The sequence below is a fragment of the Hippopotamus amphibius genome, chromosome 3 (assembly GCF_030028045.1).
Source record: "Hippopotamus amphibius kiboko isolate mHipAmp2 chromosome 3, mHipAmp2.hap2, whole genome shotgun sequence".
Lineage (NCBI taxonomy): Eukaryota > Metazoa > Chordata > Mammalia > Artiodactyla > Hippopotamidae > Hippopotamus > Hippopotamus amphibius.
The window spans coordinates 190,736,991-190,752,304 of NC_080188.1; the positions used below are offsets into that span (position 1 = coordinate 190,736,991).

The following is a 15,314-nucleotide window of genomic DNA, read 5'->3' on the forward strand; positions in this document are numbered from 1 at the left end:
TACTGCATATACACAAGAAAGAAATGTATCTCAATACTGTTTGTACAATATTATTAGTCAAAGAACAAAAAGTCAGTAACTACCCTTTCAATAAAACAAATGCAGAGAACAGACTGTCAGCATTCCACTAACACTAGGCATTCATATACTGCCACCTTGTGTCCAAAATAATGTGAACTAAGGAATTATGGTTCTAACGCAAAAGCTGAAAAGGTAAAATTATGGAAATATACTGTCATTAAAATCAAGTAAGAATGGTCCTTTTCTTAATTTCCATGAAAAACTTTATTCACAGGCCAATTTTAAAGCAAAATACATACATTTAAAATTCCTCTAATAACATTTGTCTGGTCCCTAATAATATTTATCTATACTTAATACCTGATACATCATACCACTGAGCATAACAGCCAACATTTTATTTTGTTTAATATTTTCAACAGAGAAATACTTCAGTGTTCCATACAAAGCATATAATATCTAGGTACTCTGTTAACCAGGCAATTTTGAGGATCACAGGACCCTAATTGTTAATTTAAAACTTTAAAAATCAGTTTCCCATCTTAAACTTTTATGACTTAACACCCTGAGATAAATGAATAGAAAAACCTATATGGAAAAGAGAAGATTTAGCAGTCTTCTTGCAACAATTTTTACATTTAATGCTGAAAGCTAAAGCACATGTTCAGGATCTAGGTAATAATGTATACATAAAAACCTTAAGTCACATCGTATATTATTTTGAATTTATGATGCTATCAAACAGCTGGGTTGAAATGTATCTTTGCTTCACCAATTTTAAAATTAATAAGAAAAAAAAAACCTATCATGTATTCTGGTCTTTAAGTTAATGGTCTAAAATTTTATTTGCCTAGTAGTGCTTTCTCAAAATGTTTCTCAAAATGTGGTAAACAGACCAGCTGCGTTAGAATCACTTGGGAGAACTTATTAAAGATTCCTTCCTCTATATCAGAATATCTGGGAAGGGGCCAGGTAACATGTTTTAAAGAGTATCCAGTGATGGTCACTTTCAGAAGTTTATAATGATTTACAGTATAAACTTAAAAAACAACTGCACTTCATTTATTCAAAATTTTTATTAAAGTGCCTTATACTGAAGAAAAAAATCTTAGTAATCAGAATTTTTCACTAACCTATGCTAGTTTTCCCTCAGTGGAAAGAGTAATAGCTTAGGAATAAGAAAACCTATTTCTTAGGCTAGGTTATGTTTTTTCCTCCTTCACTCTAGTTGTAAACTGATGATAATTCAAATTTTTGCTAAATTAAATAAGAAAAATCTATTATTTCAATAATTAAAATTAATAATTTGTTTTCAACTAAACAAAGAAAAATGTTTTAAATTTCATTCTAATATAGCACAACCTGAATTCCTGACACTAAGGATTCTGGAAAGTTAAAGTAGTAATGCAATTCCCTACTTTTATTTTGCAATATTAGACTGAACTAATGTTCCTCTAGATGAAAAACAGTAAGAGCAAAAAAATAAAAAAAAGTTTCAACAAATTTTGTCTCTACTCAGGCCAAATAACATTTTTTGGAGAATCTAAATCTAATTCAAGTATTCACCAGTAAAATGCTTACCTTTTCCACTAGTGGTATTAACTGCTGGTGTTCTGCTAAAGTCTTTAACAGTTCCATAATGAACGGCAGATAATTATGCTTCCTTCTGATATTTTCAATCTGAAAATAAAACATGTATCAAACCACACAAACTTCGTACTTTCACTAAGTTTCTGATATTTAAATTTTTGCATCCAACTCAAAATAGAAATGGAAGAAAATCCTTCATTCTCATAATAAAAAATATTAGAACTAATGAGATTTGCATCGCCACTGAGAATAAAGACTGATTACAATAAAATATGTGGAGAGAGTTCCCTGGGTGTGGCTTCCTACTCTTGGCTTAGCAAGTAACAGAGGCTTTTAAAAGCCTAATCTGAGATAGTTTATGAAAACTTAATTTATGAAAGCAAACTCAGAAGGCCCACATGCTAAATAAACACTCTTGCTATTATACCTATGCAAATAATCAGGCCATGCCTAATGAGACCAGCTTTATTGTGTGATTAAGAACAATCTTTCTTTGAATTATTTTTGATCAAAAGGGAACAGACTACAGGGAAAAATCTGTGCTTCAATGGAAAACTATGTATTGCCTAAAGTACGCTCTCCCAAGTTATGTGATTGCAGCCTTTCACTGTCTGGTAAAGGTTTAATTTACTTCCCTTCACACAGGGAAAAAATAAAGTTTCCATCTGTTGTGAATTCATTTCAATATTTCTATTTTTCATATAAATTTGAGCTTCTTTGACTTCTTCTTTGAAATAGTTGTGACGTCTTATAGGTTCGCTCAATTAATGAACTAAATAAAATCTTAACATGTTCATTTTATATCAGTATGAGAATCATTTTACCTTTTTTTGAACAAACCATTCTCAAACAATGTAGCAGACAAGGATTCTAAAAACTTAGTTTGTGTTTTATTTTAGGCAAATATTAGAAATTAGTTAATTATGTAACAACACTGCACAAGAATATATAAATAATAGGTACTTTTTTTTATATATATCACATAAAATAGAAGATAACATTCAAGCTTTCATCCCTTACTTTCCCATCTCCATAAGTTTAGCCCTCCTTTTTCCTGCCTGGAATACTCTGGAGCCAGCCCCTACCACTTCCACCTGAAGAAATCCTACTAGTCCAAGGTCCATGTATTTTAACAGTCACATTGTTGGCTGTTAAGTATGTTGCAAAGCAGTATCCTGATACTGTGGTAAGCAACAGGAAGAAAAAGAACAATCCTTGCCTTCAACTGAGCTTCAAATGAAAAACTGCTTTTTCTACTGTGACAAACATCACAAACTGAAAAAGTACCATCTCCAAAGTCCTACAAAATTCAAAGTTTCCTTCACTCCCTTCACTCTCTGAAAACAGCTTATTAGACAGACTACAAGCGAAGGAGAATGACATTACTAAAGATAGCCTTGCTTAATATTTGACTTTGAGTTACATAATGTTTGACATAATTTAAATAAATTAAAAAATTTTAAAACCCTAAAAAAATTGGAAAGCAAAACTTAAAAAATGAACCCAACTATGTATTAAACTGGTGGTAGAATGGCACCAATAGAAAATACTTTCAAATGAATTTTAAAATATGCTAATTTGATTGCATACCCAAAATGAAATACATCCTAAGGAAAAAATTAACTTAAAAACTTCTCAGTTGTTATTAACACTACTGGCACTGTTATTCTGCACCTTTTTATATATACATACAAATACAGATAGACAGCATAAAGTCCTTTAATCCTAAATCTGAGTATTAATATGAATTTGTATTGTATTTTCTCTTCAAAAATAAAACAAGAAACAAATAAAAATCTATTTCTTAGCCCTGAAAAGCCCTAGAAATAATGAAGAATCAGTATCACTGAGCACCCTGAGCAACCAGATAATGGTTCCTAAATACCATTTCTCACCAAAAGCACTCAGGACTTCTTGAAAAAATGGCTGATTCCAAGTCTGAAGCAGGGAATGTTCAAGATGAATATGAAACATCTCATCATACTAGAAAGCAAGGAAGCTATCAAAGATGAAGAGAGTCCCTTCAAAAGGACTTAGGAGACATCCTGAAATGGCTTCTAATCACCAAAGATGGAATCATTTGAGCATCAATAATAACTGCAGTGAACTGAAGCATCAAATATGTTAAAAGCCTGTTTGTAATAATACTTGAAGGTGAGATGATACCATACATAGAAAATCCTAAAAGATGCCACCAGAAACCTACTAGAGCTAATCAATGAATTTGGTAAAGTTGCAGAATACAAAATTAATGCACAGAAATCTCTTGCATTCCTATACACTAACAATGAAAGAGCAGAAAGAGAAATTAAGGAAACAATCCCATCTACCACTGCAATAAAAATAATAAAATAGCTAGGAATAAACCTAAATAAGGAGGTAAAAGACATGTACTCAGAAACCTATAAGACACTGATGAAAAAAATCAAAAATGATACAAACAGATGGAGATATACCACATTCTTGGATTGGAAGAATTAACATTGTGAAAATGACTGTACTACTCAAAGCAATCTACAGATTCAATGCAATCCCTATCAAATTACAAATGGCATTTTTTACAGAACTAGAAAAAAAAAAAACCCTAAAATCTGTATGGAAACACAAAAGACCCTGAATAGCCAAAGCAATCTTGAGGGAAAAAACGGAGCTGGAGGAATCAGACTCACTGACTTCAGACTATACTAGGAAGCTACAGTAATCAAGACAACATGGTACTGGCAAAAAACAGAAATACAGATCAATGGAACAGGATAGAAAGCCGTGTTAGAGATAAACTATGGTCAACTAACCCATGACAAAGGAGGTAAGGATATAGAATGGAGAAAAGACAATCTCTTCAATACGTGGCGCTGGGATAACTGGAAAAAGAATGAAATTAGAACACTCCCTAACACCATACACAAAAATAAACTCAAAATGGATTAAAGACCTAAATGTCAGGTCAGACACTTTAAAACTCTTAGACAAAAACATAGGAAGAACACTCTTTGAAATAAATCACAGCAAGATCTTTTTTGACCCACCTCCTAGAGTAATGCAAATAACAACAAAAATAAACAAGTGGGACCTAATGAAACTTAAAAGCTTTTGCACAGCAAAGAAAACTATAAACAAGACGAAAAGACAATCCTCAGAACGGGAGAAAATATTTGCAAATGAATCAACAGACAAAGGATTAATCTCCAAAATATATAAACAGTTCATCCAGCTCAATATCAAAAGAACAAACAACCCAATCAAAAAATGGGCAGAAGACCTAAATAGGCATTTCTCCAAAGAAGATATACAGATGGCCAAGAGGCACATGAAAAGCTGCTCAACATCACTAATTATTAGAGAAATGTAAATTAAAACTACAATGAAGCATTACCGCACACCAGTTAGAATGGGCATCATCAGAAAATCTACAAACAATAAATGCTGGAGATGGTGTGGAGAAAAGGAAACCCTCTTGCACTGTTGGTGGGGATGTAAATTCATACAGCCACTATGGAGAACAGTATGGAGGTTCCTTAAAAAACTAAAAATAGAATCACCATATGACCAAGCAACCCCACTACTGGACATATACCCAGAGAACACCATAATTCAAAAAGACACATGCACCCCAATATTCATTACAGCACTATTTAAAATAGCCAGGTCATGGAAGCAACTTAAATGTCCATCAACAGATGAATGGATAAAGAAGATGTGGTACATATATACAGTGGAATATTACTCAGCCATAAAAAGGAACAAAATTGGGACATTTGTAGAGACATGGATGGACCTAGAGACTGTCATACAGAGTGAAGTGAGTCAGAAAGAGAAAAACAAATATCATATATTAATGTATATATGCGGAATCTAGAAAAATGGTACAGATCAACTGGTTTGCAAGGCAGAAATAGAGACACAGATGTAGAGAACAACCATATGGACACCAAGGGGGGAAAGCAGGAGGGGATTCTCATATATACATTACTAATAGGAAAAAAAAATCAAATTGTACACTTTAAATATATGCAGTTTATTATATGTCAATTATATCTCAATAAAAGTTCTTTAAAAAAAAACTTGAAAAAAAATTAAAAGGAAAGAAACCTCACTTATTTCCTTTGTAGGATGCCATGGAATCAACTCATTATTCTTAAAACATGTAAATTATAGGTGAAAAACAATCAAGCATTCAATATTTCCTCATGTCAAAATATACCACTCTATATTAAAACATTAAAGGAAGAAACAAAAATGCATACCTTATATCTTTTTAATTTCTGTACTTCTTCTTCAATAAGCATCTGATTTTTGGCAACCTCTGACTGAATAGCACTTAACATGTTATTACCCTGATCTGTATCCATGGGTTCCTCCTTAGGGGAAAGAAAAAGAAATAGCACACCCTAATGACTGAAGCTTAAGTCTAAAATATTTTTAAATGATAAAAATAGTATAATTATTTTCAAATTTTATTCTTAATATTCGTGATGGAATACCAGTTTAATGACTGCAATATTAAAGGATAAAAGCTAAGTAGTATCTTCCAATTTTCTATGTTCTACAACAATACATATGAATTTTTACCTAAAAACAATCTATACTGTAATAAACTGAATTGCTATAGTCTTCTGTTGAGCTAAAATAAATCTGCTTAAATATACTCAAGAAAAGTGATCAAAGGAATGTAAAAAAGTGATCAAAGAATGTAAAAAAAAAAAGTCTTTGTCTATTACTAATTCTCTTCTCCAATCATATTTATTAGAAAGATAATCATCATAAGGAATAGTACAGATTCCATGTGAATCTAAATGTGCCCAATTAATTGCATAGGAAATATACTCTAACTTGCTTAATTATATAATGAAATTATAGTAAATGGTTAATCACTAACACTAACTTAGCATGTACTATTTGTCAGTCAATTTTTTAAGTGGTGTATATATATTATATAAAATCTCAGTTATTCTTCACGACAACCTTATAAGGTAAACAGTATCATCCCCACTTTATGTGAAGAAACTGAGTCACAAAGAAATACACTCAAAATTGTACTTCCACTAAGTGACAAAGGCAGGAGCTGAATCTAGGAAGCCTGACTCCAGAGTGTATTCTCTTAATCACCACTCAGAATACTTGATTAAATCTATATTTTAGAAAAAGAAAGGAAGGAAAGAAGGAAAGAAAAGAAAATAGTTTCCCTGAGAGAATAACTAAACTAGAACTTTGTATGTAAAACATGGCCACAAACCTCAGCAAGCTGTCTTTGTAACTCTGCTATCTTCTGTTCATATATCATTTTTCTGTCAGACACAATGGCCATTAAGTTAAATCGAATTTCACCTTCACTGTACCTAAAAAAAAAATTAAAGTTTATTATGTAACAAAGAAATACAGCACTATTACAATTAAGATAATCTATTCTAATAACCCCCTTCTTCTCTGGGGTAAACACAAATTTACCAATTGGCTTACCATAAAAACTAAAATTTTAAAAATGCTTTCCTAAAGAGAAGTTACAACCAATATAACAAAAATACAATCATAAGAAAATACTATGAAAAATTATACACCAACAAATTGGGCAATCTAGAAGAAATGTATAAATTCCTAGAAACAAATAATCTTCCAAGACTGAATCAGGAAGAAATAGAAACCTCAAGAAACTGATTATTAGTAATGTAATTGAATCAGTAACCAAAAAAATCCCAACAAACCAAAGTCCAAGACCAGAAAAGTTCAAAGGGAAATTCTACCAAACATTTAAAGAAGAGTTAACACTTATATTTCTCAACCTTATTTGAAAACATTGAAGAGGAGGGAATACTTCCAAACTCATTCTATAAGTCCAGCATTACCCTGATACAAAAATCAAAGACAGCACAGAAAAAAAAATCAGACAAAGACACCACACCATCAGGCCAATATCCCTGATGAACACAGGAGCAAAAACCTCAATAAAATATTTAGCAAACTGAATTCAACAATACATTAAAAGGATCAAACATCTTGATCAAGCAGGATTTATTCCAGGGATGCAAAGATGGTTCAATATAAACAAATCAATCAACATGATAACCCCATCAACAAAACAAGGGATAAAAATCACATGATCATCTTAATAGAGGCAGGAAAAAAGTACTTGACAAAATTCAACGGTCCATTCATGATAAAAACTCTTAACAAACTTGGTATAAACAGAACATATCTCAATATAATAAGGGCCACTTATAACAAATCCACAGCTAACACCATACTCAACAGTGAAAAGCTGAAAGCTTTTCCTCTATCATCAGGAACAAGACAAGGATGCCCATTCTCACCACTTTTATTCAACACAGTATTAGAAGTCCTAGCCACAGCAACCATACAACAAAAAGAAATAAAAGGTATCCAAATTGGAAGGGAAGAAATAAAACTCACTATTTGCAGATGACATGACATTAATACAAAAAAACCCTAAAGCTTCTACCAAGAAGTTATTAGAACTAACAAGTGGATTCACTGAAGTTTCAGCATACGAAGTCAAAATACAGAAATCCATTGCATTTCTATACACTAATAATGAACCATCAGAAAGAGAAATCAAGAAAACAATTCCATTTACAATTGCATCAAAATACCTAGGAATAAAATTAACCAAGGAGTTGAAAGACCTGTACTCTAAAAACTGTAAGACACTGATGAAAGAAAGCAAAGACAACACAAAGAGATATACCATGGACATGGATTAGAAGAATCAATACTGTTAAAATGTCCATACCACCCAAAGCAACCTACAGATTCAATGCAATTCCTATTAAATACCCACTGCATTTTTCACAGAACTAGAACAAATATTCCTGAAATTTTTATGAAACCACAAAAGACCCCAAATAGCCAAAGCAATCTTAGGAAAGAAAAAGCTGAAGGTATGCTCCCTGACTTCAAACTATACTACAAAGTCAACGTAATGAAAACGGTATGGTACTGGTACATAAACACACACATACATCAGTGGAACAGAACAAGAAAGCCCAGAAATAAGCCCACAAACACATGGTCAATTAATCTACAACAAAGGAGGCAAGTATATACAATGGGGAAAAAGTCTCTTCAATAAGTGTTGTTGGCAAAACTGGATAGCTCCATGTAAAGAATGAAACTAAACCATTTTTTTCACACCATATACAAAAATAAACTCAAAATGTATTATAGACTTAAGTGTTAAGACCTGAAACCATAAAACTCCTAGAAGAAAACACAGACAGTAGCTCTTTGACATTGCTCTTGGCAATAATTTTTGGATCTGTTCCCTCAAGCAAGGGAAACAAAATAAAAAATAAACAAAAGGACTACATCAAGATAAAAAGCTTTTGCAGAGCAAAAGAAAGCACCAACAAAATGAAAAGGCTGCCAACTAAATGGGAGAAGATATTGCAAATGATATATCCAATAAGGGGTTAATATCCAAAATATATAAAGAACTCACACTCTAGCAATTTCACTTCCAGGCATTTTTTTCCAAAGAAAACAAAAACACTAATTTGAAAAGATATATGTACGCCAATGTTCATAGCAGCATTATTTACAATAGCCAAGATATGAAAGTAATCTAAGTGTCCACTGATAGATGAACAGATAAAAATGATGTGGTATGTATACACACACACACACACACACACACACAATGGAATATTACTTAGCCATATAAAAGAAGAAAATCTTGCCATTGCAACAAGGATTAACCTAGAGGGTATTATGCTAAGTGAAGTAAGTCAGACAGAAAAAGACAAATACTATATTTCACTCTAAAAAACAAAGCAAACAAATATAATCAAACAGAAACAAACAGATATAGAGAACTAGGAGTTGAGTGGGGAGAGTTGGGGGGGTACATCAAATAGGTGAAGGGGATTAAGAGCTACAAACTACCATTTATAAAGTAAGAAACAGGGATGTAATATTTAGTCCAAGGAATAGAGTCAATAATATTGTAATAATTTTGTATGATGCATAACCTATAAAAATATGTTGTATACCTAAAACTAACACAGTACTGGAAGTCAACTATACTTCAATACAAATTTATTTCTTTATATTTTTGTTTATAGGTAGATGAATAAGCTTTCAAACATAAAAGAAAAAAAATCAGCTAAATTTTATCAATGACAAATACTTTTTAAATGTCCTAAAAGTCAGTACCTCCTCGAAGTTTGAAATAACATATTTTCATCAGTTCCCATACTTTCATAAAAAATATAGTAACTATCAATTACTTTTATTTCAATTAGAAAAAATAATTAAACTAAGACCTCACATTTGTTGGATTAATTTTACTGACATCTTGATGGTATTAACTGTATTCCTCACTATACAATTTTTTCCAAATCATGATTTCGTTTCTATTCTTAACTAATATATATTTTATATTTCATTTGTACTTTACAGTTTATCATATATAAATATATAAGTACTTACATGATATTTTATGAACATAATTATAACGTAAAATTTCTGAATACTATTTTATTTTACTACTCATACCAATGAAACATCTTATAAGCTTATTAATGGTAAGGATCGACATTGGAAAGATTATCCATAACATTATGTAAATGGCACTTAACCAAATGAAAACATATAGAAAATGTAAGCCTGTTTTTGCATTAGTTCACCTGCAAGAGTTTCCCATAAACAGTTCTATTCACTGGAAAGAATATGGCCCAATATAACTACAGTACTTTGAACTATGTAAAAATGCTGTTTTTAAAACTCTACTTGTGGGACTTCGATTTCCCTATTCCGCCCACTAAAAAAAATATCAAAGTAAAAACCCTGGTCATAATATATATTTTTTAAAAAATGAAAAAAATTAAAATTCTGAAAAGTGAGGAGAACGCAGACATGCTAGGGAACCAGGACCCAAGAATGACAGTGGGCAAGTCTCGGATTATCACTCTGCTGCATGTGTCCTGGGCTTGGAGTGAAAGAAGCCAAGCACTGAGAAATGCCAATAGGCACAGATGAAACAGCACCAACAACAGTCTGCTCTTTCTATCCAAACAGGAAAAGGGCAACCTCATGAGACAGAAAATTCTGAGACAATAACCACTCGGGCAACCTCATGAGACAGAAAATTTTGAGACAATAATCACTCTACCACACCCAAACACAACTGAAAAAACTGGTCCCAACCCTCCTGGCCAGCAAAGGCTGGGTAGGGAGCCTGGACTTCCACCCCCACCAAGCCACAACACGCACCTGGGTTGGTGTCGGGAAAGGCTGAGTAGGGAGCTAGGACTTTTATCCCTGCAGACAGTAATGACACCTATATGCACTGTCAGAGGAAACTAAATGGGAAGCCAAATGTGGAGTCACTACCATCCAGTAGTAAAGAAGCCCCTCTACTTCGGCATCAATGGAGCCATGTAGAGAGTAGTCACAAGGCACCCCTACCCCTCCCAGCCAGGGTGGTATCAGGGGAAGCCCTACTGTGGGCCAGAATTCCCACCCCGCCCAGCAGTAACAAGGAACCCCTTCCCACCTCACGTACCAATGAAGGTAGAGTGGGGAACCTGGACTTCTATGTCCACCTGGCAGTACTGGGGTGGCATCCCTGATTTACCCTGCCAGAACAGTGCCCATAAAAACCAGCTAAAAGAGAAGTTTTAAATAAGATTCAGAGTCTTATTATATAATTCCCAGATTTCAATCAATATCACTTGCCCTATTAAAAATCTCAAATTGAAAATCTCAATTTGAATGAAAGACTCAATAAATAGAGCAATGATAGATGTCAGAATTAACTGACAGAGACTCTAAAACAGCCATCATAAAAATGATCCTATGAGCAATTATGAGCACACTGGAAACAAATTAAAAAATAGAAAGTCTCAGCAAAGAAACAGAAGATACAAAGGAGAACCAGATGGAAATTTTACAACTGAAATATACAATGATAAAAAAAGCTCAGTGGTTGAGTTCAACAGCAGAATGGAGGACGCAAAGGAAAGAATCAGTGAACTGAAAAGTAGTACAACAGAAATTACCCAATTGAACAAAGAAAACAGACTAAGGAAAATAAAGAGTCTCAGGGACCTGTGGGACTAAAGCAGGAGACATTTCTATCACTGGAGTCCTGGAAGAAGTGAGAAAGAGAGTGAGGTTGAAAAAGTACTCCAAGCTATAATGGCTAAAAACTTCCCATATTTGACAAGAGACAAAACCCACAGATTCAAGGAGCTGAGCAAAATCCAAACAAAATAAATACACAGAAATCCACACCAAGACACATCGTACTCAAATATATAAAAACTAAAAACAAAACAAAACAAGAATTTGAGATCAACAACAGGAGAAAGACCGCCATATCAATAGGGCAAAAACTGTCTGAACAACAGTGGATTTATCAGTGGAAAACATAGAGGCCAGAAGGAGGGGCGTAACATTTTTCAAGTGCTTAAAGAAAAGACTATTAACTCGGAATTCTATACACAGTGAAAATAATCTTCAGGAATGAAAGGGAAATCAAGACATTCTTAGATGAAGAAAAACTAGGAGTCTTGACAGCAGATGTACCTAAAAGAATAGCTAAAGAAAGTTTTCTAAACAGAAAAAGAATTGAGTTCTGGAACATAAGGAAGAAAGAAGAGTGGAAAAGTAAAAATATGGGTAAATATATTCTCATTCTCTTAAGTTTTCTAAGTTATGCTTCATGGTTAAAATGAAAATTATAATAAAATACTGTCTGATGGAGTTCTAAATGTATATAGAAGAGTTATTTAAGACAGTTAAGACATAAAAGAAGGTAAGATTTCCACACTTCACTCAAACTGGTAAAATGTCAACACCAGTCGACTGGGATAAGTTAGAGAAACCATTAGAAAAGCCATACAAGGAAATAAATTCAAAACTACTACAGATGTATGAGTAACTCACGGAAAAGCAGGAAAAAGAAAACAGAGAAACAAAAAAACAGAACAAAGAATTCCCTGGCGGTCCAGTAGTTACAACTCAGTGCTCTCACTGCCAGGGCCCTGGTTTCCACTCCTGGTCAGGAAACTAAGATACCATGGGTGTGGCCAAAACAAAAAACAACAACAACAAAACACACAAAGCAAAACAAAAGAAAAAGCAGAGAGAAAAAATTTAAATGGCAGATTTAAACCATAACACATTAATAATTACATATTAGATAAACATTTCATTTTATATGTAATTTTATAAATCCATTACATTCAGTGTAAATGGTCTCAATGCACCAAATAAGAAAGAGAATGGCAGAGTGGACTAAAAAACATGACTCATGAGTCAATATATGCTATCTGCATGAAATTCACATGGTACGTTGGAAGTAAAAGGATGGAAAAAATATATCATGCATACATGAATCAAAAGAAAGCAGGATATCATATAGTAATGCATATATGTGGAATAAAGAAAAATGGTATAGGTCAACCAGTTTCCAAGGCAGAAATAGAGACACAGATGTAGAGAACAAATGTATGGACACCAAGTGGGGAAAGCAGGGAGGGCTGGGGTGGGATGAATTGGGAGACTGGGATTGCCATATATACATTACAAATACGAAAAAAAAATCAAATTGTACACTTTAAATATATGCAGTTTATTGTATGTCAATTATATCTCAATAAAAGTTCTTAAAAAAAAAAGAAAGCGGGAGTGGCTAAATTACTATGAGATAAAGTAAACTTCAGAGGAAAGAAAATTACTAGAGAGGGATATTGCGTAATGATGAAAAGGTCAATCTACCAAGAAGAAATAGTAATCATAAATGTTTCTACAACAAACAACAGACCTGTAAAACATGTAAAGCAAAAACTGATAAAACTGAAATGAGAAACAGACAAATTCAAAACTGACCTTATTTGCAAACGACATGATTATCTATGTAGGAAATGCCGAGGAATTTACAAAAAGACTTCTAAATCTAGTGCATGAGTTCGGCAAGGTTGAAGGATACAAGACAAAGAAAGAAAAAAATCAACTTTATTTCTACACACTAACAATGATCACATGGAAATCAAAAATGAAAATATAGGGACTTCCCTGGTGGCACAGTGGCTGATAAGAATCCGCCTGCCAATGCAGGGCACACGGGTTCAATCCTTGGTCCAGGAAGATCTCACACACCAAAGAACAACTAAGCCTGCATACCACAACTACTGAGCCCATGTGCTGCAACTACTGAAGCCCATGCGCCTACAGCCCATGCTCCGCAACAAGAGAAGCCACTGCACTGAGAAGCCTGCACATTGAAATGAAGAGTAACCCCCACTCACTGCAACTACAGAAAGCCCACAAACAGCAGTGAAGACCCCAATGCAGTCAATAAATGAAGTAAAATAAAATAAAATAAAATAAAATTAAAATTAAATAAAATAAAAATAGTATCATTTGTAATCACTCAAAAGAACATGAAGTGCTTGGGTATAAATCTGACAAGATATATATGGAACTAGTATGCTGAGAACTACAAAATGCTTATGAAAGAAATTAAAGAAGATCCAAGTAAATGGAGAGACATACCATGTTCATGGATTGGAAGCATCAATATAGTAAAAATGCTGATTCTAAAATGACAGGATTTGGACAATTCCTATCAAAATCCCAACAAGAATTTTTGTAGATATAAGATTATACTAAAATTTACATGGAGGGCAGAGTAATTATAATAGCTAAAACAATTCTGAAGAGAAAGAATAAAGTTGGAGGCATCAGTCTACCTGATTTCAAGACTTACAGCTATAGGAATCAAGACTGTGCAGTACTTGCAGAGAGCACACAAACAGATGGAACATAATAGTGAACTCAGAAATAGACCCAAACAAAAATGCCCCACTGGATTTTTCTTTTACAAGGATGCAGGAACAGCTCAGTGGAGGAAGAAGGAGAGCCTTTTTAACAAATGGTGCTAGACCAATTGGACATACAGAAGCAAAAAAAAATGAACCTTGACTTAACTACACACCATACAAAAATTAACTAAAAATAGATCATAAATTTGTATGTAAAATGTTAAACTATAAACTCTTTAGAAAAAAAGGAGAAAATCTTTGGGATGGAGGGTTGGGCAAAGAATTATTAGATTGGACAACAAAAATACAATTCATAGCGGAATTTCATTGGAATTAAGACAAAATAGACTTAACTGGAATTAAGAGCTTTTGCTCTGTGAAAGACCATACTGGGAGGAAGAGAGGATGGGCTATAGACTGGGAGAGAACACTTTCAGGCAACATATCTGACAAAGAACTAGATAGCTAGAGTACCTAAAGAACTTCAAGTCTCAACAGTCAAAAAACAAACAATCCAATTACAAAACAAACAAAAGGCATGATTTTAAACATTAGTCAGATTAAAACCACAATGAAATATCACTACCCACCTATCAAAATGGCTACAATAAAAAATTTTGACAAGGACTTCCCTGGTGGCTCAGTGGTTAGGAATCTGCCTGCCACTGCAGGGGAACGGGTTCGAGCCCTGGTCGGGGAAGATCCTACATGCCACAGAGCAACTAAGCCCATGCCCCACAACTACTAAGCCTATGAGCTACAGCCCTCGAGCCACAACTACTGAAGCCTGCATGCCTAGAGCCTGTGATCCGAAACAAGAGAAGCCACCACAATGAGAAGCCCTTGCACCACCAAGAAGAGTAGCTCCTACTCGCCACAACTAGAGAAAGCCCATACATGGCAATGAAGACCAACGCAGCC

At 33.6% G+C, this 15,314-nt stretch overlaps 1 protein-coding gene across 4 annotated transcripts in view; it reads right to left on the bottom strand.

Moving 5' to 3' along the window:
- Positions 1-15,314, bottom strand: part of UCHL5 (ubiquitin C-terminal hydrolase L5) — a 44,427-nt gene that overhangs the window by 4,359 nt on the left and 24,754 nt on the right. For 2 of the 4 annotated variants that reach the window (XM_057729226.1, XM_057729228.1), the window contains exons 8-10: positions 6,845-6,947; positions 5,856-5,966; positions 1,603-1,701 (exon numbers count right to left, since the gene is read on the bottom strand). In XM_057729226.1, the coding sequence (XP_057585209.1) occupies positions 1,603-1,701; positions 5,856-5,966; positions 6,845-6,947 (313 nt within the window). Of the gene's footprint in view, positions 1-1,602; positions 1,702-5,855; positions 5,970-6,844; positions 6,948-15,314 lie in introns of all 4 variants that reach the window. The other 2 variants (XM_057729225.1, XM_057729227.1) reach the window with 1 other exon arrangement.